The sequence below is a fragment of the Typopeltis vanoorti genome, chromosome 5 (genome assembly GCF_054136105.1).
Source record: "Typopeltis vanoorti isolate ZY-2024b chromosome 5, IOZ_Tvanoo_1.0, whole genome shotgun sequence".
Taxonomy (NCBI): Eukaryota; Metazoa; Arthropoda; class Arachnida; order Uropygi; family Thelyphonidae; genus Typopeltis; species Typopeltis vanoorti.
This window is the reverse complement of record NC_143553.1, coordinates 159,278,828-159,303,005: the sequence shown is the minus strand read 5'-3', so window position 1 is coordinate 159,303,005 and position 24,178 is coordinate 159,278,828. Positions and strand designations below refer to the sequence as shown.

Genomic DNA, 24,178 nt, shown 5'->3' with positions numbered 1-24,178 from the left:
ATTTTTGTCATCCGTCTTTGTATCCTTTCCACAGTTAATTTATCCCCTTCAAATCCTGGGGACAAAATCTGAGAACAATAGTCCAAGTGTGGTCTGATCAGAGACTTATACAATGGAATGATAACCCTCTTATCTCTGCAGGTCAGTGTCCTTCTCATAATAGCAGCAATCCTCTGTGTTACCTTCACCACCTTTGCAATATGTCCCCTAAACTTCAGGTTTCTATCAATCATCAACCAGATCTCTTGTCTCCCCTACTTCCTCCAGTATAACTGGAGGAAGTAGGGGAGACTCCCTACTTCCTAATTCAGGCCTCCAATATAATTGGAGGCCTGAATAATAATAATAATAAAAAAATAATAATAACTCCTCCCATAGAGTATGCAGCATCCCATCGATGTTTCCCAAACCTCAAGACCTTACATTTTGCTGAATTAAACTGGCATCCCCATTCATTTACCCATCTATCTAGCTTATTTAAATCCTCTTGCAGGGCTACCACATCTGCACTATTACTAATAATCCTTCCCAGCTTCGCATCATCCGCAAACAACTGAATATCCACTGGCTATGTCATTGATATAAAGGTTAAACAATATAGGTCCTAGTACTGAGCCCTGTGGGACCCCACTTGTAACCCTCTGCCTCCTGGAAACTGCTCCACCATACACAACTCTCTGATACCTATCAGACAGCCAATCTTGAATCCAGTTGACCAATCTGATATCCAGATACATATTATTATTATTATTTTGGTAAACTCCATGGAGTCAACAGACTCATCATGGGAGGCCCACTCCACCAGCAACATGTCTATCATAATGAGCATTCAAGTTATTTACACTTCCTGTACTCAGGCAATGCATTCCACTCACTAACAACTCTCCACTTAAAAAATCTACTCGTCATCCCCCTTCTCCACCACATCTTTATAAAACTTCCAGGGATGGCCTCTCATTCTTCCCATCTTAACATCTACTATTTTTATAATTTCTTCTGTATTAATCTGATAGAATCTCTTAATTAACTTGAAGGACTCTATCATATCTCCTCTTTTCCTCCTATCCCCCAACCTCTATAATCCACATTCTCTCAAACACTCTTCATAACTAACACTCCAGAGTTCTGATCACTTTGGTTATTCATCTTTGTACCTTCTCTAGTGTTTCCACATCATAATGAAATGTGACCAAATATGAGCACAATAGTCCATATTTGGTCTGATTAGTGCCTTGTATAGAGGCACCACCATCTTCTTATCCCTACATCAACACACTTTTTATCATAGCAGCAATATGATGTGCAGTCTTTGCAACACTTGCGATGTTCCCTTGGAATTTCAGCCCACTGTCTACCATCACTCTAAGATCCTGAATCTAATATATCTCCTGAAGTACAGCTCCAATAATACAGTACTTAGCCTTATATCTTTGTATCCCAAAGTGCATTTATTAATATTAAAACTGCCACCCTACTCATTTGTCCAAGCTAAAAGTATATTCAAATCTTGTACAGCATTAACATCAGCACTATTTCTAATAATTCTACCTAACTATGAATCATTGGCAAACATTTGAAGATCCCCAGTCAATCCACATGAAATATCATTAACAAATAAGTTAAACAGTAGTGGCCCAAGAACAGAACCCTGAGGCATGCCACTGGTCACCTTCCTTTTCTGACACACCGCTCCATTATACACAACTTGCTGGTATCTTTCAGAGAACTAATCTCTGATCCATCTAACTGATATACTATCTATTCCTATCCTCTACAACTTGTACACCAACTTATCATGTGGTAATCTAACAAATGCTTTTGCAAAGACCAAGAATATGAAACAAAAGCAGATTGCTAAAAACCTGCCCTTCACAAACCCATGCTGACCATGATAGATAATTTTATGTCTATCAACTCAATCCTGTATTCTATTTCTAACCAGTATTTTCAACACTGTGTGTGTGTGTGTGTGTGCGTGTGTGCGTGTGTGTGTGAGCGTGCGTGCATGTGTGTGTGTGTGTGTGTGTGTGTGAGAGAGAGAGAGAGAGAGAATATCTAAGGAGATATCTAAAAACAGTAGAACCAAACTTCTTCATACTCTACATGTGCATTTTACTAAACCCAAAAAGTTTCTTTCTTGTTTATCTCCTAAACTACATTTATTTAATGATGAATTATCAGAAACACATATTCACAAGAATAAAGAATGATAATTTTATTACTGGGAATATTTCAGGTTAAATTTAACAAGCCATCATCAGTGTATTAGCATGATCACAAAGGTAAAAACCAGAACAAAAGAATATTACAGTTAAAACTAAACTTAAAGTAAATTAACTTTGAAATAACAACATTAGATAACTAAAATAATTTTGATGAAATTATGTTAAAAAAATACTGGGGTTGGAAAGCACATTATTGCTTGCCATTCATGAGCATGAGATGCTATTCCAAATTTTGGAAATGGATAGACAGCCATTCCAATTTAAGTTTGGATGGTACCGAAGTGCTTCAGCACTCTCTATCTTTAAACAACTGCTCAAACTTAAACCAGCACTGATGTAAATGGTGAGAATTGGACCAAAAAACATTGTGGCTAGTATCTACTCCTGCACAAGGACAGATTTTACAGGTTTACTGTTGTTGATATCAGACTGATGTCATTTATCAATCAAACATCCTGTTTATCCAAAGTATAAGTGGAGGCAATCACACTGAACCTATTTTATCTTAAACACCATGGAGGGAGAGATTTGCCTTTTTAATTTTCATGGATGGTAACCAGGAGGAGATTTTGTTGATAGTAACTGTCCAGATGCTTTTAAACACATCCTGAACACTTACAAGCCTAACTAAATGCATCTGGACATTAACAAGCCTATAACTAAATGCATCCTGAACACTTACAAGCCTATCCTTAAGAATCCTGAACCTGTATAGTGACTCCAAATTCAATCTCTTGTGAGCATTCTGGAGGTAATTGAAAAGATCCTGAAAAGATACAATTTAGTTCCTACATTCTTCTCTATCAGCAAAATATCGTCCTGGTTATCATCTGTGAAAGAATAAACAGCACCTCTTTCCTTCATCGGTATTAAACAGGTTTAATGCGGTTGCCTCTGCTCATACTTTGGACAAACAGGAAGTTCAGTTGAAAAATGACTAAAGGAACACCAGTTTTGTATCAATCACAATATCCTGACAAATCTGTCCTGGCAAAGCATGGAGTGGATACTGGCCACAATATCCTCTGGTCCAAAATACTTGCCTTTTACATTGTTATCAGGTTACGTTTGAGCGGATGCTTAAAGAGAGTGCTTAAACACATCTACACTGCCAAAACTTAAATCAGAATGACTGTCTATCCATTGCCAAGATTTGGGAGAATCTCATCTCATAAATATCAATTAATAGTATACCCTCCAACCTGCTCCCTTTTTTTTAAATGTCATGTAACTGAAATTATTGATCTAATGGTGTTATTTTATTGATTTTCAAAATTAATTTATTTCAATTTTAGTTTTAATTGTAATCTCGTCTTATTCTCTAACCAACTATATGGTGGGACTCTAGCATGTAACTAAACTCTGTAAAAAAAAGGAATAATATTCTTTCGTTCTAATTTCACCTTGTGATTATACTGATGTGCTGATCATGGCTTGTTAATTTCAGGCTGAGATATTGTATAAACAATAAAATTATTATTGTTTATTATTATTATTATTATTATTCAGGCCTCCATGGAGTCAAAAGACTCATCGAGGGAGGTCCTTCCTAAGAAACACAAAGTCTATCAAGACTCATCGAGGGGAGGTCCCCCCCCCTAAGAAACACAAAGAGTCTATCATATCACTCCTTGAACTCATTGACCATTCTTGCTCTCACCACTCCATCAGGCAATGCAGTCCATGGTTCAACCACCCTCCATGCAAAGAAACCACTCCTCACCCACTTGCTCACAGTTTCCTTTCGTAACTTCCAGGGATGGCCTTTTGTCATCACTCCTTCCCGCTGTTCAACCAAGCGAAAGAACTCCCCAGTGTCAACCCTGTAACCACCTCTCAACAGTTTAAAAGTCTCAATCATATCGCCTCTCCTTCTTCTATCCACCAAACTCTGCCGTTCACATTCCCTCACCCGATCCTCATAACTATCATTGTACAGTCCTGAAACCATCTTTGTTATCTGCTTTTGTACCCTTTCCACAGTTAATTTACCCCCTTCAAATCCTGGGGACCAAATCTGAGAACAATAGTCCAAGTGTGGTCTTTATACTTGTGAATACGTCTTTCTAATAATAATTAACAATGTCACAAGTCACAAGTACCATTAAAAACTCATTACATTTACAAATAGATTATTCTATATTTAAATTATATTTTAATGTGTGTAAATAAGATTTACTGTAATGAATTTACCATTAATTTCTCCATGTTCATAGGTATTAATCAGGGTCCTATTACTGCTGGAGTTATTGGAGCTCGTAAACCTCACTACGATATGTGGGGTAATACTGTAAATGTAGCAAGCAGAATGGAGAGCACTGGAAAGGCTGGTTGCATTCAGGCAAGTATAATGATGTGGTCTGTTGTTTATGAGTTTTTGTTCTGCATGCGAGTTGTATCTGAACATACATTAGCAACTTTCCTGATATCACAGTTGTGTTATTAGTTACCCAATACACATAAACACCTTAATGCAGATTCATTTTAGGTTGTGCATTGCATGGTCAATCATAACCGGATTATTTAAAAAGTGATAGAAGTAAACCATTTGTTTTGGAATTAGGAAATGACCACATTGTGAGCTTGAACAATGAAGTTTGGAGATAGTGTGATGGCTAGCACCATTAATCATAATGTCTGTCATCCCACCAGCCATGGTCTCTTCTAACATCTGGCCTGGTTGGCCAAGTGGTTAGTTTATCCACTCGCCAAGAGGCTGTGGGTTCAAATCCACCAGGGGCATGGATGTTTGTGATTGTCCTACTAACTGTTTACCATATGTATTGCTGTAACCTGCATCCTGGTGCAGTATTACCTTTGATGACTTTGCACCATAAAAATCAAAAATAACTAACCCTCTTAACATTTTCTGTTTCCCTGCTGCCTAGGCTATTCTAGTTCTGTGAAAACTAATTGTTGTGCCAGCAGTATAAGCAAGACTTGTGGACAGCTAGCTTGAAGAATAATGATATAAAATTTCTTTAATCAGGCATACAGCCATACAGCCCTGTAAAATATTTTTGTTTCGCCTGTTTAGAAGATAAACTGAAATGTTTAGAAGAGTGCAATTTCCTCTTTGATTATAAATCTGACGCTCTGATAGGCACCTGCCTTTTATCATAAGTTGGTGGAAAGTCACTGCTATCATTAAGAAGAAAGATAAATAGCATATTAATAATTTTATCTCTAAACAAGCCTTCTGTTAGCTGTGTTTGATTTTATACTTTTGAAAGTACAGTCAGTAAAGTTCTTATCATCAAGCAGCAAAACAGTGAGTTCAGGATTTTGTTCTGTATTTGTTGATTTTTAAATACAATTCACAATATTGTGTAAGTATCTATCATTCACTTCTCTTGTTTGCAAACATATTACAGGTTCGTCTTATCCCTACTTAATATATGTTATTTTACAGCTTTCGCATCTTGGATTAAACTTTGAAATTATTGAAATTAGTATTGGGAATCCTTACATTAATTTGCAAGCCAGCACAAATTTCATTTTAATCAGATGATCTGCAGGTAAGAGCGAAGCATTTTGAAATTATAGAAAGCAAAAATAAACTTTGCTCAGATTGAATGAAATTTAATAAAATTTTATCCACTCCAATTTAATAAAATATTTAGAATCAACATCTCTATAGCACAGTTGGAAGTACAATAGGACATGCACCTTTCGACTGCAAAAGACCTAGGATCTCATCTCAAAAGAATTTAAAAATGAGAGTGTTGGATCTGATAATAGTATCAGAAGATATATTCATAACCGAGGTATATATGAGAAACTATAAAGCAGGCAATCTAGACAAAGTTAGGAGGCACATTGGAGATGTGCCATGGCATAAGAAGGTATAAGGGAAGAATGTCAACAGTGCATGGTAAATGGTCAAGAATTGTTCCAGGAAAGTGATATTAGTAAGCATCCCAGACCCAGGAAGATAAATCAAGTGGAAATTCAATGGATGAGTAGCACCATAAAGTAGCAGCTGCAAAATAAATAAATAAATAAAAAGAAAGAAATTTTAGGGTTTTAGGATTTTAGGGCCCAGAATGTTTATGAGCAATACAAAGCACATGCAAGAAGGGTGACTAGCATGGTGAGTAGGACTAAATCAGAAAATTACCTAAGTAGGCCAAAGGAATTCCTAAAGAATTTTTTGCTATTTAGCAAGTAAGAGGAAGAATGATTATGGAGGGGTCATTTTAATCAGTGATGAAGAATTGAGGTCCTGATTTTTTGTATGTGATTTTTTCGTATGCTTGTGGAAAAGTATGCCCCATAGGATTGCTGCAGTCATTGAGTGAAAGAAAGTCCTACATCTTATTAAGGTGGGTGCCATGGCTATTTGTTCCTCACAATATGGTGTCTGTTGACTTCTTTCCAAGCAATGTAGTTCAAGGAATTAAAGTCATATTGTATTTTATTCAGGGATGACATAGGGAAAGTAGGATGAGAGGAAGAGTATTACTGATAATAGCCAAATATCTGCAACCAACATAAGTTAAAAAACGTTTTAGAGCTAATGACATGGTTTATTTGAGATTATCTTATATGAGATAGAGATCACCAGCACAAAATATATTGTTGGTTGCTGCTATATGCAATTACGGGGCTTTCAACTATATGGGCATCATACATTGGAGGAAAGAAAGAATGTATGGCAACATGGAAATGGAATTTATATAATTATTAAGGAATAAGGAACAATAAATAAGAGAGAGAGAGAGCGGTTGCTAATATTGTTCTTTGAAGCACATGCATTGCACATGTTGTTCAGATAAGTCTTTATTTTTAATAAATATTCGTGATATTCATGATTGCCAGCCTGGTTGGCCAAGTGGTTAGTGTGTCCGCTCTCCAGTCAAGAGGCTGAGGGTTTGAATCCCACCATGAGCATGGATGTTTGTGATTGCCTGTGGAAATACTAGTGGTGGTGGTGGTGGTCGGCGGCAGGGCCGGCCATCTCGCGGATGCGGTGGGTGCAATGCAGCTGGGCCCCGCGATCGAGTGGGCACAGTTGGTACACATTTACAGAAACGTATTTTTTATTTTTTTCTTCTTCTAATTTTGCTTATAACTAATGAAATTTCATCGACAGGATTTTAGCCCCCCCCCCCGGGTAATAACAATATCTCTGTGTTTCTCTATTATATTAGGGTTTTTGCTTAACCCTTTTGATGCATTTATGCAGTGTATAAAAATTAACAAACATGATTTCGTTTTTACTCTAAAATGCTAAAATGCCTGATTCATCATTAGTTTTTTCTAATCTGTTACACATTTGGCTCGTTATCGAAACTGTTGAAAAAATATTTATTATATTCTTTATATATGGTTAGTCTAGAGCAGGGGTGGACAACCCTTAACATGCCTGCTAAAAGTGGCACGCCAATGACTTTTTTCTGGCACGCAACCCAGGGCTCATCTTAAAAAATAATGAAATAAAAAAATACATTACAAACATCTTCACTGACACATATTTTAACTTAATATAATACAATTTTATTAAGTACAGCTACACTAAATAAAAATGCAATAATTAATTAAACTCTACCAACTGTTTCATAATAATAAGTAATAAAAAAATTAGAAACAAACATCCAATTTCCAAGCCATCAATATATTTCCGCGATATACTGATGTACAAGTTTTGTCCAGTTCATTTGTAACATTATTCGTCAGGCATCCAGAAGTGGCATAGTTCCTTTACCATCATTTAATATATCTTTTCATGTTTCGTAAAGAACGTATCTGTTTTCTAAAGTGTATTTGTATTTGGAGTTTATTAAATCGTAAGTCATTAAAATATGGATTGGAAGTATTTATTGTCAATTAATATGTTTAACTTATTAGATATAAAAGCAAACTTCCTTTACATTGATTTTCGGAAACTAAAGTTTTCAGTTTTTTTCGTAAAATCCCAGCATAGCATATATTACAATTGCTATTTCCTGCCTAGAGAGCAGTTTCCTTGTGTACATCGTACCAAGATAGCACCATCTGCTTTCCCATTATTTCAAGTAAAAATTAGCAGTAATTTACAAGACTTGAGATACTTAATAAACTCACGAATGACTAATGAACAGACATTCATGGTACTAGGCCAGTAAAGATATGTGCGGTATTAACAAAAGATCGCGCAAGTCAAAGATAAAAGTCAGCAGACAATTTTTGAATTGAAATGCTAATTCTCTAAAGCCAAATTCAATATCTGAAAGTGCCATAACAATATTCATTATATATTTCGTAGCTTTAACATGTTTACGAATTTTAACACTTTCTGTTGATTTTTATTGTTGCTCTGCATTTGAGCTGGGGGTACAGACTCCCACACATCTAGTTTTTAGTGTTTGCCAGTGCAGCATATGGTTTTGCTTATGGCTAAATAGCATAGTCTTTGAGGAAAGGGACATGTGATTCATTAGTTAGTGCCATTTTTATCCTAGCTGTCTATAATTGCACTATTTGTTGAGAAATATAATACACAGACTGCAAATGATTGTACCTTATTCAGTAATACAATAAAACGACCTGCTTTCACTTGCGTCTGCAGACGTATTGGCTAGTATGGAGGGCACGTGGTTTGCCACGGGAAGCGAGTCACTATTGCCAAGAGGTGAACGTGATTAATCTTTTTTTTCTGTGCGAGGTTAGGCGAAACTTTTCAATTTCTTTTTTTCACAAAGTAAAATCAGGGGTGCAAGTCATACGCGAGGTAAGTTATTTTTAAAGCTATGTGAAATGTATTATCAATATTCAGGATTATGAAGTGTTGTCTGCACGTGATTAGATCTCAACTACGTTAATTTGAACTCAGTTAATAGTGATAGATACGGGTGAAACTGATGTACTGAAGTAAACAAATTATAAAAATAAACACATTCCTTGAGTGTTTCTAAAATTTTGTAATATTGTAAAAAGTATGTACATATTTAACTTTTTGTTAATTCATGGGATAAAAATATTTAATATTATTTACTTATCGACAGGCAAAGCCTAACCCATAATGTCCATGCCAAGAAAGTATCCTCTGGGTGTCAAAAAAGGAAATCAGCAGAAAAGAAAAAAGAAGAAAAGCAAAATCTCAAAAAGTCACAAGTAGATTTGTTTTCATGGTTACAAAATAAATCTGACAATGAAATTGCTATGACTTCAGCAGTTGCGATTCAAACTTCAACTGAAGAAGTAAACTCCAAACAAGCTACACAACTTTTCAACGAAAATGTAGAAACTGTAGTATTCGTCGAAAAAGACGCGTCTGATTATACAAACGTTTTGGATACAGCAAATAACGATGAAAACAATAATAATGATGGTGATCAAGTGAATATAAATGATCCAGGTTTGTGGTCAAATATTATAACTGATAAATTTAGATTATTTTATGTTAAAACCAGACCTCAACAACATCATCAAGACGCATTCGTTAAGAATGTTGAAGGTAGAGCATTTTCTACATCGTACTATTTAAAAAAAAAAGTCAAATGGTGAAACTCAGCTTTGCAGCTGGTTAGTTTACTCAAAAGCTCAAGACCCAGTATTTTGTTTTTGTTGTGTATTATTTTCCAAAAGAAGAGGAAAAGATCAATCAACACGATTTATAAAACTGTCATCTGTAATTTGAGATCATGAGCTTTCTGTTGGTCACTTTAATTCTTTTATTGCTTGGCAAGAATTATTAAAAAGGCTTAATTTATATTCGACTGTTGACAGAATAAATCAAATTAATATAAATAAAGAAACGCAACATCTAAAATTGCTATTCCAAAGAATTGTAGATGTAATTCTATTTTTAGCAAGTAATAATCTGTCATTTCGAGGATCCCATGAAACAATAGGAACGCCGAATAATGGAAATTTTTTAAGTTTAATAGAATTATTAAGTAAATATGATCCTGTGCTAATGGATCATGTAAACAGAATTAAAAATACGAAAAAAAGAATTGTGCATCATTTAGTGCATAGATTTCAAGAGGAAATTATTGCTGCATTAGGTAATGAAGTCCTTAATAAAATTAAAGATGATATAAAAGCAGCCATATATTACAGTATCCAAATGGATTGTACTCCTGATATTTCTCACAAGGAACAAACTTCAATAATGATTAGATATGTAAATTTTGTAGACAAAAAATTAATTATAAATGAGTCATTTATAGGATTTATTGAAGTGACTGGTGAAAGACTAGCAAATTCGCTTTTAAAAAGAAGAGGTGAGCTTGATTTAGATATTATGAATTGTAGAGGGCAAACATACGATAATGGTAACAATATGAAGGGAACATATAAAGGCGTACAATCTAGAATAATTAGTTTAAACCCTCATGCAATTTATGTACCTTGCTTATCACATTCTTTTAATTTGATAATTTGTGATGCTGCTTCCAGTAGTGTATATTGTAAAAAATTTTTCGGAATATTGCAAGTTTATACTGCGTATTTTCTGCATCTACAAAAAGGTGGGAAATTATACAAAAGCATTTAAATATTACGCTTAAACCATTATGTGATACTCGATGGGAAGCCAAAATAGATGCAGTCAAGGCAGTGTATACACAGTTTGAACAAACTTATAATGCCTTAGAAGAATTTATTGGTGCAATTAACGATAACACAGCAATATCCAAAGCTAAAAGTCTACTAGATTCATTACAAGAAATGCCATTTATTTTAAGCTTTATCGGTGTGGTTTACAATATTGTCAAAAATTAATAGTATCAACAAACTATTTCAAGCAAAAACAATTGTTCTTGACTCAGCTTTTAATTTAGTGAATAAATTTAAAAATGAAATCCAAAATTTAAGATCAAAATTTAACAAATTTTTAGACGACACAAAAATGATAGCACAACACTTGAATATTTCCGAAGACTTCTCTGAAAAAAGAATTCGAAAAAGGAAAAGATTATTTTCCGAACTAGCAGAAGATGAAGTTTTACTTAACCTGGTAGAGGAATTTAGATGTCACTTTTTCAACATTGTGATTGATACTGTTATTGTACAAATAGATGAGAGATTTAAAAATATACCCAATGTTATTTTAAATTAATCACTGATATAAAAACATTAGAAAAAAATGAACTAGAAAACCGTTCAAGGAATTTTGTAAAATATAGTAAAAATGTAAATTAAGACTTAATCCAGGAAATTGATTTGTTACGAGAATTGATCTTGGACCAAAAAAATGTAAATAACGTGCAAGACATATTGCAATATATATTAAATAATAGTTATAATGAACTCTTTCCAAATGTGCTAACTGTATTGAAAATTTTCTTTACGTTACCAGTTACTAGAGCAAGTGTAGAGCGTTCTTTTAGCAAATTAAAATTTGTAAAGAATTATCTTCAGTGAAGTATGTGCGAAGAATGCTTAAATGCACTTGCTATATTCAGCATCGAAAAGAAAATTGCCAAAAATTGCAATTTTTCGGAAATGATTAATGACATAGCAGAAAAAATCGCATATTTAAATAAATACATATTAAGCAATATACGTCTTCGTAAAACTAAGCCCCTAAATAGTAAACCTATTTATTTTTTTATGTGCTTAAATTAATTTTTTTATTACTTTAAACAATAATTAATTGTAAATAGTTTTTGTGCGCTAGTTGGTGAGCCAGGTTACTTTTGTTTGTGTTAAATATTTATTTATTTTAATTATTTAATACTTTTGTTGTGTTCAGTAAACGTTATGCCAACCTGTTATATTTCGAATGTGTTTTTTTTTTTGTTTTCCTGTGCCAAAATCATTTGCAGGTAAGAGGTTTTACAATACGCTTATTTCGAATCCTTTAATTTTTACCTTTGAAAAATATTTTAGGGGCCCCAAAAGGTTTCTTTCACCCGGGATCTTTTATAGAGAAGGCCAGCCCTGCTGGTCGGCGGTAGATGGCATTGGTGTAGTTGCAATCAGTTGTTGGATTGTGAGTGGTGGAAGCAGAGTTGTAGAGTAGATGACCTCCCTCAATGAGTCTTTGGACTCCCTGGAGGTGACAAATAATAATAATAATAATATTGCCGATCATTACTGTGTAGCTGAATGTATCTGTTTAATTTATTATTATTATTATTATTATTCAGGCCTCCATGGAGTCAAAAGACTCATTGTGGGAGGTCCTTCCTAAGAACATAAAGTCTATCAAGACTCATTGAGGGGAGGTACCCCTTATGATAGACAGTCCACATTCCCACTCCTTAAACTCATTGACCGTTCTCGCTCTCACCACTCCATCAGGCAATGCATTCCACGGTTCAACCACCCTCCATGCAAAGAAACCACTCCTCACCCTCTTGCTCACAGTTTCCTTTCATAACTTCCAGGGATGGTCTCTTGTCATCACTCCCTCCCGCTGTTCAACCAAGCGAAAGAACTCCCCAGTGTCAACCCTGTAACCACCTCTCAACAGTTTAAAAGTCTCAATCATATCACCTCTCCTTCTATCCACCAAACTCTGCAGTCCACATTCCCTCAGTCAATCCTCATAACTATCCTTGTACAGTCCTGAAAACATCTTTGTCATCCGTCTTTGTATCCTTTCCACAGTTAATTTATCCCCTTCAAATCCTGGGGACCAAATCTAAGAACAATAGTCCAAGTGTGGTCTGATCAGAGACTTATACAATGGAATGATAACCCTCTTATCTCTGCAGGTCAGTGTCCTTCTCTTAATTGCAGCAATCCTCTGTGTTACCTTCACCACCTTTGCAATATGTCCCGTAAACTTCAGGTTTCTATCAATCATCAACACCAGATCTCTTGTCTCCCCTACTTCCTCCAGTATAACTCCTCCCATAGAGTATGCAGCATCCCAATGATGTTTCCCAAACCTCAAGACCTTACATTTTGCTGCATTAAACTGAAATCCCCATTCATTTGCCCATCTATCTAGCTTATTCAAATCCTCTTGCAGGGCTACCACTTCTGCACTATTACTAATAATCCTCCCCCACTTCACATCATCCACAAATAACTGAATATCCCCTTGCAATCCACTGGCAATGTCATTGATATAAAGGTTAAACAATATAGGTCCTAGTACTGAGCCCTGTGGGACCCCACTTATAACCCTCTGCTTCCTTGAAACTGCTCCACCATACACAACTCTCTGATAATTATTGGACAGCCAATCCTGAATTCAGTTGACCAATCTAACATCAAGACCCATGTTCAGCAACTTAGATATCAGCTAATCATGTGGCACCCTGTCAAATGCTTTCGCTAAGTCTAAGAAAATGGCAGTATATACCTTTCTCTCATCTAATGCTCTTGTAACTTTATTATAAAAGGCTAGCATATTGCTAAAACAAGAGTGTCCCTTCACAAATCCATGTTAACTCTCACGGATAATACCACCCTCATCTGCCCAATGCTGTATACGGTCCTTCAATACTTTCTCCAAGAACTTAACAACTACTGATGACATGCAAACTGGCCTATAATTAGACATTCCAGTCTGCTACCACCTTTATTATTATTATTGTACTATATTATTGTATAGTACAATAATAATAATTATTATTATTGTATAATTGTATATATTACTATTATACTTGGGGTAATAATATTATTATTATTATTATTACCCCAAGACCTCATGGAGTCAAAGATTCATCTGGGAGGTCCTTTTATCATATACACACACATCTCACCATATTGTGCCGTAAGCAGACTCAAACTCCTTGCAGACACCACACTCTCAGGCAAGGCATTCCAATCATTTACAACTCTGCACAAAAAGCACCTGCCTTTCACTCCCCTACTCATACCCTCTTTATACAGTTTCCAGGGATAAGCTCTGGTTCTCCCCTGATATCCCATTATTCTCTGTAGAACTTCTCCACCATTGATCCTATAACAACCCTTTACCAACTTGTAGGTCTCTATCATATCTCCCCTCTATCTCCTGTCCACCAGACTCTGCAAATTACATCTTCTCAATCTTTCCTCATACTCGACATTCCAAAGGTCAGAAACTACCTTAGTCAATTGCCTTTGGAACCTTTCTAACATCTCTTCATCTTTTTTAAAACCCAGTGACCAAATCTGGGCACAATAGTCCATGTGTGGCCTAATCAAAGCCTTATACAATGGAACAAACATCTCCCTACTTCTACACGGCAGTGTCCTCTGCATCATTCCCAGAAGCCTTTGTGTTGTCTTCACAATTTTGGCGATGTGTCCCCTAATTTTAGATCCTTATACACTACCATCCCCAGATCTCTTATTTCCTCTACCTCCAACAATATATTCTCACCAAGCATAAATTCTGCATCCGATCTTTGTTTTCCAAATTTTAAAACCTTACATTTTGCAAAATTGAACTCACATCCCCATTTCTGTGCCCAATCACTCAATCTATTCAAGTCGTCCTGTAAGGCCACAACATCTTGACTACACTTTATGGTTCGTCCCAACTTTGCATCATCTGCAAACAGCTGAATATCTCCATCCAAATCTTTGCCAATATGATTAAAATACAAGTTACACAGCAATGGACCTAAAACAGACCCCTGAGACACTCCTCTAGTGACTTTCCTTTTCCCGGATATCGCTCCCCCATACACAACTTGTTGATATCTATCTGATAGCCAGTCGCCAATCCAATGCACCAATCTAATATCCAACCACATCTGCTCTAGTTTGACTGTCAACTTATCATGAGGTACTCTATCAAAAGCTTTTGCAAAATCGAAGTATATTACTGTGTATCCTTTTCCTCTGTCCAAGGAAGCAATCACTTTATTGTAATAAGTAAGTAGATTACTAAAACATGACCTCCCTTTAACAAATCCATGCTGTCCATTAAATATTGTTGTCAACCCAACTCTGGATCCTGGTTCTCACAAGCTACTCCAACAACTTAACCACACACACAGATAGGCCTATAGTTTGATGCTTGAGTTCGATCACCTCCTTTATGAAGTGGCACAATCTTGCCCTCCTTCCACTCCTTACGAACTTGACCGAGTGCAAGACTCATATTAAAAAATATGTCAAGACAGGTGTCAACTCCCTGGTACATTCCTTCAGAATATGTACCGATATATTATCAAGTCCCACAGCCTAATTTACATCTAGTTTACTCAACTCCCCATATACCTCTTGCTCACATACAGTCAGTCTCTCCTCTCCATCATCAACTGCTCTCAATATTTCCATGAAGTCACATTCACAAGATTGAAAGATTTTTATGGCTCATTAAGTATCTAAACCACACATTCTGCAACAGCTGTCTTTATACCATTTTCTCCAATCAATGTCATCCTTCCATAATCATTCTTTCTTTCTGGCTACATATTGAAAGAACTCCCTGGAATTCTTTTTGGCTTGATTAGATAGCTGCTGTTCATACCTCTCTTTAGCTACTCTCACCAACCAAGTCACCCTCCTTGCCTGGTCTTTGTAGACCTCAAGAAATTGGTTATTTCCACTTCTCTTATGCTGCCACCACAATGCCCATTTTCTCTGTATCGCATGCTTAATCTCTTTATTTATCCATCTCGCACCTACCTTATTTAACCTAGTCACCCTTGGAATACATTTAGACATTGCATCTACTAGATAGTTTTTGAAAATCCCCCAAGCTGCATTGATCTCTTTTCCAGCTAACTCCTCATTCCACGCTACAACCGCAAGCTGTCTCCTCAACTCTTCATAATCACCTCCCTTGTAGTTCCACATATACCCTTTTCTCACAGGGGCGTCGCACTGCTCACAACCACCCAGGTAATCACCTCATGGTCACTCTCACCAATTGGTGGATTTGACACCTCATTTATGCATTTTTGAAAATTATGGAGACAACTACTGTGTTTGATTTAAAACTTTCGTTTAATATAACTAAAATCTACATTCGACCTTTCGACCTTTATTTCTAGGTCATCTTCTGGAGCATACAACTATACACAGAAAACAAGCTACACTACAATTAAGCTGGTTTGTTAAAGACACTGACCAACCGCTACAACAATTGTTGGCCTGACCTCTGGTGAAAAAAAAAATTATACATCAACGCTACAATCCTATTATTGGTGTTATCTGTTGGTTGTAGAAATACATTGGGCACAACAACAAGTATCTGTCTATATACGTATATTAACATCATGTACATTCCAGCCAGTTGGTATGGAATGGTTTCTAATACTAGCTGAAGATTGGCTAGAATCCTGACTTATGCTGGATCTTATATATTAGGTAGGCTGAATGTGTGCCATCCAGATCCTTGGAATTTTCATGCCATCTTTGTTGTTGATATTTGGGTGATTTATCAGGATTTCGCAGGCTTCCTTAAATTTCCTTTCATACCAGGTTTTTGTGCGGTGTAAAGAGCAGGTGCTTTTCCAGTTGATTTGGTGTAAGGTGTGAGTGTGTAGTCTGATAGGCCTGCTTCATCATAATGGTTATATTTAATGTGTCTTTCTTGCGTATAGGGATTGTCCGTCCTGTTTCCCCAATCTACAGTTAGTTACAGGTGCAGCAGATGCAATAGACTCCAGGATGTGCTAATGGGAGGAGAGGATCCTTAGAGGAGTTGAATATGGTTTTAAGTTTAGTGGGTGGTTTAAAGGTAGCATTGAGGTTATAATGTTGTAGGATTCTGTTGATTTTTTCTGATAACCCTTAATGTATGGGATGGCTATGGTTTTACTGTAATCTAGATTCTTTTTGTTGTTGTTTTATGGAGTATTTTATTAATAGTATTTTTGTTATAGCCATTATTTATGAATGTGTCGCTGATGATTTTTAGTTCTTGTTTCAGGGCTTGCTGGTTAGAGCAAATTGTTGTAGCTCTGTTTTTAAGGGTGTTAATGACTCCATATTTTTGTGATGGGTGGTGGTATGAATTAGCATGTATGTATTGGCCAGTGTGTGTCGGTTTTCGGTAGACGGTGAAGGATAGACTGCCTTAAGGAAGATGTGTGACTAGTGTGTCTAGGAACGGGAGCTAATTTTGGTTTTCAATTTCAATGGTAAATTGTATGCATTCGTGTTGTTTGTTCAGGTGGCTAAGGAATGTGTTTAGCGTTTGTCACCCATGCAGCCAGATCGCGAACACGTCGTCAACGTATCTAAGCCAGACTGTCGGTCTTAGCGTTGACATAGAGCTCACTTCGTCCTCAAGCTCATTCCACACAATAAAAAACTGTACTCCCATCTCCTCGCACATTTTAGCCAGCATATCATTCATAATCCTTGCTCTCCGCATGCAATGGCACTATCTTACCTTCCTTCCATTTCATGGGCACCTTTCCTGCAGCCAGACTTTCATTGAAAAGCTAGGTCAAAGGCACTGATTTCACTTCCCAGTTTTGTGTCATCAGCAAACAACTGAATATCCCCCCCCCTCAAATCTTTCACTATATCATTAATGTACAAATGAAATAGTAGTGGTCCTAGTACAGAGCTTAGGGACACTCCATTCCCCTTGATTTTACTCCACCATTCACCACCTTCTGATGTCTGTCTATCAGCCATCCTCATCCATGCCACTGACCTCATATCCATTTCCGTATTGCAAAGTCCAGCAATACCACAGTGTAGCCATTTCCTTTCTCGTAGAAAGGCTTAGATATTGGTTGTAAGAATTCAAGAAAATACGGGGTCGACATATCAAAAAATTTGAGAAATTGAAAAAGAACCCACCTCCAAACCAAAACATCTAACCAACACGGTAGTCAGCCTTTCCTCAGTTACTCTGAAGCCTGAAGCACTCAATGTGCTTTCACATGGCCACAACTTCGCCATTGCTCCCAGGAAAATACCGGACGAGGATATTATGATCCAAATTGAACATGGTATCTGCCACCTTCCAAACTACATCGCCAACAATATCAGACTGGATGTAGCTTGTGTTCTCTCCAAAGCAAGTCCAACAAAAATCATCATATCCAAGAAGGAGTATAAAGTGCTGCATGAAATGAGAAAAAAAAAGAAATAATAATCACCAAAGCGGATAAAGGAAATGCCACCGTAGTACTCAACCAAATGGACTACACAGGTAAGCTTAATGCTCTGTTATTAGATTGGGCTACTTACCTCTCCATTGAATACAATCCCACCAACTCACAAATTAGAAAACTCCACAGGCTCCTTAAGAAGGTCACTTCTTGGCCTGTAGAAGTTACTAACAAATTAAAACCATATAACTCTATACCCCTCTGTATTTATGGACTCCCGAAAATACATAAAGAAAATGTGGCATTACGTCCCACAGTGGATGGCATTGATTCATCCACATACAATTTAGCTAAACATTTGGCCAAAGCGCTCACACACTATACTGGCAACACACCATCACACAAAAAAACTCAGCCCACTTCAAAGCCAGCATAGAAAACCTCACTCTCCAACATACTGACATAATGGTCAGTTTTGACGTCTTCTCCTTATTCACAAATGTCCCATTCAAGGAAACCTTTGAACTAATCCAAGCTAAATTTCCTCCCGATATCAAAGCCCTATTTCGGTTCACAATGAACTCATACTATTTCGTTTGGCAGTGAAAATTCTACAAACAAATAGAGGGGACAGCCATGGGTTCACCACTCTCCCCACCTCTGGCCAATTTTTTTATGGAGACCTTTGAAGAGAAAGCCTTAAACTCTGCCCCACAAAAACCAACTATATGGCTTCACTATGTTGATGATGTGTTCGCTATTTGGCCACATGGCTCTGACACGCTCCTCTCCTTAAAACACTTAAACAACCAACACCCCAGAATTAAGTTCACCCTGGAAAAAGAGGAAAACAATAGCCCCCCCCCCCTTTCCTAGACACACTAGTCACCTGCCAGCCTAATGGAACCTTGGTTTTCTCAGTTTATAGAAAACCCACCCATACAGGCAGATACATTCACCAACAATCCCCCATCTCCCCCTCACAACAATATGGAGTTGTTAAGACACTATACAACAGGGCTAAACTAATCTGTTCGAATGACAATGCCCTAACCAATGAACTAAATCACATCCTCAACACTTTCTCAGCCAATGACTACCCTCCCCCCCAAAAAAAAATCCAAAAGATATTGAAACCAGTAAACCACAACACTCCCCCCCCCTCACAACAAGGATTACTCTAAATCCATCACCATTCCCTACATCCGAGGCACCTCTGAAAAATTACAAAAATCCTAAAAAAACATGACTTGACCTCTTGTTACAGACCATATAAAAAATTGGCGTCCCCTATCTGCTTCACTAAAGCCCAACCACTCCCCTCTAGACGTACCTGATGTATACCAGGTCCCTTGCAGCTGTAAGTTGTTCTACTTTGACCAAACAGGCAGGACAGCGAATATCAGAATTTTAGAACACAAGGACTACATCCAGTTTCACCAGTACAGCCATTCTGGTCTTGCAGACAATGCTCTGGATACACGCCACAGAATACGGTGGAAGAAAGCCACAATAGTACACCGTAGCAAGTTTAAATTTGAAACACTATACATGGAATCAGCCTCAGCCCTAAGAAATATGCCAAACCTCAACAAATTTGGTTACATGAGACTGCCCCAAATTCTGGAGGCATACATCAGGAGACTTCCAGCCCAACGGCCAAGAATACCTGCATAGTTAAGACACTATACAACAAGAACTAGGTATGAAGAGCTCAGGAGACAGCTTGCAGGTGTAGCATGGAATGAGGAGTTAGCTGGAAAAGAGATCAATGCAGCTTGGGGGATTTTCAAAAAATATTTAGTGGATGCAATGTCTAAATGTATACCACGGGTGAGAAGGTTAAATAAGTTAGGTGTGAGATGGATGAATAAAGAGATTAAGCATGCAATACAGAGAAAAAGGGCATTGTGGAGGCAGCATAAGAGAAGTGGAAGTAACCAATTTCATGAGTTCTACAAAGACCAGGCAAGGAGAGTGACTTGGTTGGTGAGAGTAGCTAAAGAGAGGTATGAACAGCAGTTAGCTAATGAAGCCAAAAAGAATCCTAGGGAGTTCTTTCGATATGTAGCCAGCAAAAGAAAGAATGATTATGGAAGGATGATATTGATTGGAGGAAATGGTATAAAGACAGCTGTTGCAGAATGTGTGGTGGAGATACTTAATGAGCAGTTCATAAAGATCTTTCAATCTTGTGAATGTGACTTCATGGAGAGATTAAGAGCAGTTGATGATGGGGAGGAGAGACTGACTGTAAGTCAGCAAGAGGTGTTTGGGGAGTTGAGTAAACTAGATGTAAATAAGGCTGTGGGACTTGATAATATATCACCGCGTATTCTGAAGGAATGTGCCAGAGAGTTGACACCTGCCTTGACGTATTTTTTTAATACGAGTCTTGCACTTGGTCAAGTCCCTAAAGAGTGGAAGGAGGGCAAGATTGTGCCACTTCATAAAGGAGGTGATCGAACTCAAGCATCAAACTATAGGCCTATCTGTGTGTCAGGTGTTGTGGTTAAGTTGTTGGAAAAGCTTGTGAGAACTAGGATCCAGAGTTGGGTTGACAACAATGGTATAATCTTTGATGGACAGCATGGAGTTGCTAAAGGGAGGTCGTGTTTTAGTAATCTACTTACTTATTACAATAAAGTGACTGCTTCCTTGGACAGAGGAGAAGGATACACAGTAATATACTTGGATTTTGCAAAAGCTTTTGATAGAGTACCTCATGATAAGTTGACAGTCAAACTAGAGCAGATGGGGTTGTATATTAGATTAGTGCATTGGATTGGAGACTGGCTATCTGATAGGTATCAACAAGTTGTGTATGGGGGTGCAATATCCAGGATAAGGAAAGTCACTAGTGGAGTGCCTCAGGGATCTGTTTTAGGGCCATTACTATTTAACTTGTATATTAATGATATAGGCGAAGATTTGAATGGAGATATTCAGTTGTTTGCAGATGATGCAAAGTTGGGACGAACCATAAAGAGTAGTGAAGATGTTGTGGCCTTGCAAGAAGACTTGAATAAATTGAGTGATTGGGCAAGCAAATAGGGATGTGAGTTCAATTTAGCAAAATGTAAGGTTTTAAAATTTGGAAAACAAAGATGGGATGCAGAATTTATGCTTGGTGAGAATATATTGTTGGAAGTAGAGGAAATAAGAGATCTGGGAGTGATAGTGGATAAGGATCTAAAATTTAGGGGACACATCGCCAAAATTGTGAAGACAACACAAAGACTTCTGGGAATGATGAGGAGGACACTGACGTGTAGAAGTAGGGAGATTCTTGTTCCATTGTATAAGGCTTTGATTAGGCCACACATGGACTATTGTGCCCAGATTTGGTCACTTGGTTTTCAGAAGGATGAAGAGATGTTGGAAAGGGTCCAAAGGCGACTGACTAAGGTAGTTTCTGACCTCTGGAATGTCGAGTATGAGGAAAGATTGAAAAGATGTAATTTGCAGAGTCTAGTGGAGAGAAGGAAGAGGGGAGATATGATAGAGACCTACAAGTTGGTAAGGGGTTGTTATAGGATCAATGGTGGAGAAGTTCTACAGAGAATAGTGGGAGATCAGTGGAGAATCAGAGGTCATACCTGGAAACTGTATAAAGAGGGTGTGAGTAGGGGAGTGAGAGGCAGGTTTTTTTCGTGCAGAGTTGTGAATGATTGGAATGCCTTGCCTGAGAGTGTGGTGTCTGCAAGGAGTTTGAATGTGTTTAAGACCCGGTATGATGAGATGTGTGTGAGATAAAAGGACCTCCTAGATGAGTCTTTGACTCCATGAGGTCTTGATTAATAATAATAATAATAATAATAATAGCCCACTCGGGGGCACCATCAGGACTTTTAGGAGAAAGAATAGCTTCCTGCTTCGTCCTCATTTACTGTGTTTAGTGCTTGCATGCATGTGTCTTTATTGTAAGTCCTTTGAAGATGGCAACGTGACTTTGCCAAAATATTGGAAATATATTAAAGTTTAATTTAATGTATATTCTATTGTACGCCATTTCCTTTATTCAGTTCTATGTATCACCTTATCATAAAATGAACAGTTCTTAAAAACTCCAACCATATCACATTACACATTGGGATTCCCAAATCTCAAAAGAAAAGTTACATCTTGGCCAAAAGAATTTACCAGAAAGCTAAAACCTTATCATATCAACCCCCCCCCCCAGATATATCATTTACATTATTATTATTTCCTGATTTCCATTAAGTTACAATACTCATCATGGGAGGTTAAGACTAGATATTACAACATTTATTGTACTATTCCTTATATGCATCCACTATTTCAGTCACAATCAGATTCTCTGATGCTATGAACAAGCTCTTGATCTTCGTGTTCCCTCCACCACACACTAAAACAGTTGTCCCTTATGAAGTCCATATATTCAGTTTCCTTAACACTGTGTACTGCTTACTTTGTCCATTTTATATTTTATTAGTTTAAGTCTACCATAATGATCCCTCGCTTTGCACTTGACAAAACTAATTTGTCTAAAAATTTTCTGCTCATCACCATCTATATTTCTTGGTCTATAACAATTTCCTACTAAATATCTTGTCTTATAAATTTCTGCCTTGCACAATATACTTTCAAAGCCATGAATGTTATTTCTGCTCTGATTCTACCTTGAGAGGACATAACTCATCTCTTATTATGAGTAATACTCCATCACCACATGGAAAAGCTTAAGTATTGTTGGTTATTCATAATAGCAGTTCATGGTGTAAACACACTGAGATGGAGGGGGAATGCATTTATTGAACTTACTTGTATTTTGCTGGTTTTCTGCCCAGCATCTCTTCTGAGCACAAATTATAACTGTGACAAGTACGCAACACTGAACTAAATAATTGTGAAAAACAATTCAAATAGTAAAAAACAGAACAAATATCCTTACATGGCACCCTCTATTTTCCAGATAAGCAAAATTTGGAAAGTCAGGCTATCAAGTATCAAAATGATACCTGATACCAGATTTTTAGCATATTAATACAGTCATACTTATTGAGGTTGGGAGAGTGCTTCATATCTAATGCTGATTCTAAATGTAGTCATCCAGCCCTTTAAACTCCCTCTATGTAATATTGATGTCTTCTTCCATCTAATCATAAGTGAAGGAGTATCCAGAGGGTCTGCAAATCCCAACTTGTCATGCAGATGATCGTGAATGTAATTTTTGTGCTCTTCAAGGCAGGTGTTTACTGATTTACCAATGCATCCAAAGTAGGCTAAACTGCAGGCACCAGGAACTATATACACTTCAGAATTTGCAAAAGAATGAATTTGATCCTTAGGAGAATGGATGAAGGTAGCTAACTAACTGAATGAGAGATTTGAAAGTGGCAAGGAGATCATATCTGCAGAGAATTTGGGCTATTTTTTGTGATGTACCTTTACTATATGGGATGAGAATAGTTTTACTGTGATCCAGTGTGTTGATTGCAGTAATGGTGGAGAGGGCTTGCACTATTTTATTCTATTTTATATAAAAGTTCACAGAGGATTAGGTGGAAGAAGACAATATTACACAGAGGTTTTTATAAGTCTGAGATCCTAAAAATAGACTCTCAGACTTATAAAAACTTAAGTTCAACAACAACCATATTTGTTGAAGTTGGAAGAGTGCATCAGCTATGAAGCACTCTTCCAACCTCAACAAGTATGTTTGCATTAATTTACCAAAGATCCGGAAGATAGTCGTGGGACCTGATAGTCTGACTTCTTCAAATTAACTTTATGGTTATCTGGCCCATAAATGGTACCGGGTACCATTGTATGGACATTAGTTCTGTTTCAGCTACAATTTGAATTGTTTTCCCCAATTGTTAAGTTCAGTGCTGTGTGCTTATCACAATTACAATTTTTACTTTGAAGATGAGGTAGAAAACCAGCAGAATACCATTAAGTTCAATAAATGTATTTTTTCTCTCTTGCTGTTGTTTATACAGTGAAGCACTATTATGAACTTCGGCAGAGAGCAAGGATTATGAATCATATGCTGGCTGAAATGCGTGAGGAGACGGGAGTATGGTTTGTTAA

General features: G+C 37.0%; 1 protein-coding gene across 1 annotated transcript in view; it reads left to right on the top strand.

The window, feature by feature from the left end:
- The window catches only part of LOC150106997 (adenylate cyclase type 3-like), a 398,311-nt gene that overhangs the window by 346,852 nt on the left and 27,281 nt on the right, over nucleotides 1-24,178 (top strand). The window contains exon 20 of the mRNA XM_090392870.1: nucleotides 4,442-4,566. Within this exon, the coding sequence (XP_090248996.1) occupies nucleotides 4,442-4,566 (125 nt within the window). The remainder of the gene's footprint in view (nucleotides 1-4,441; nucleotides 4,567-24,178) is intronic.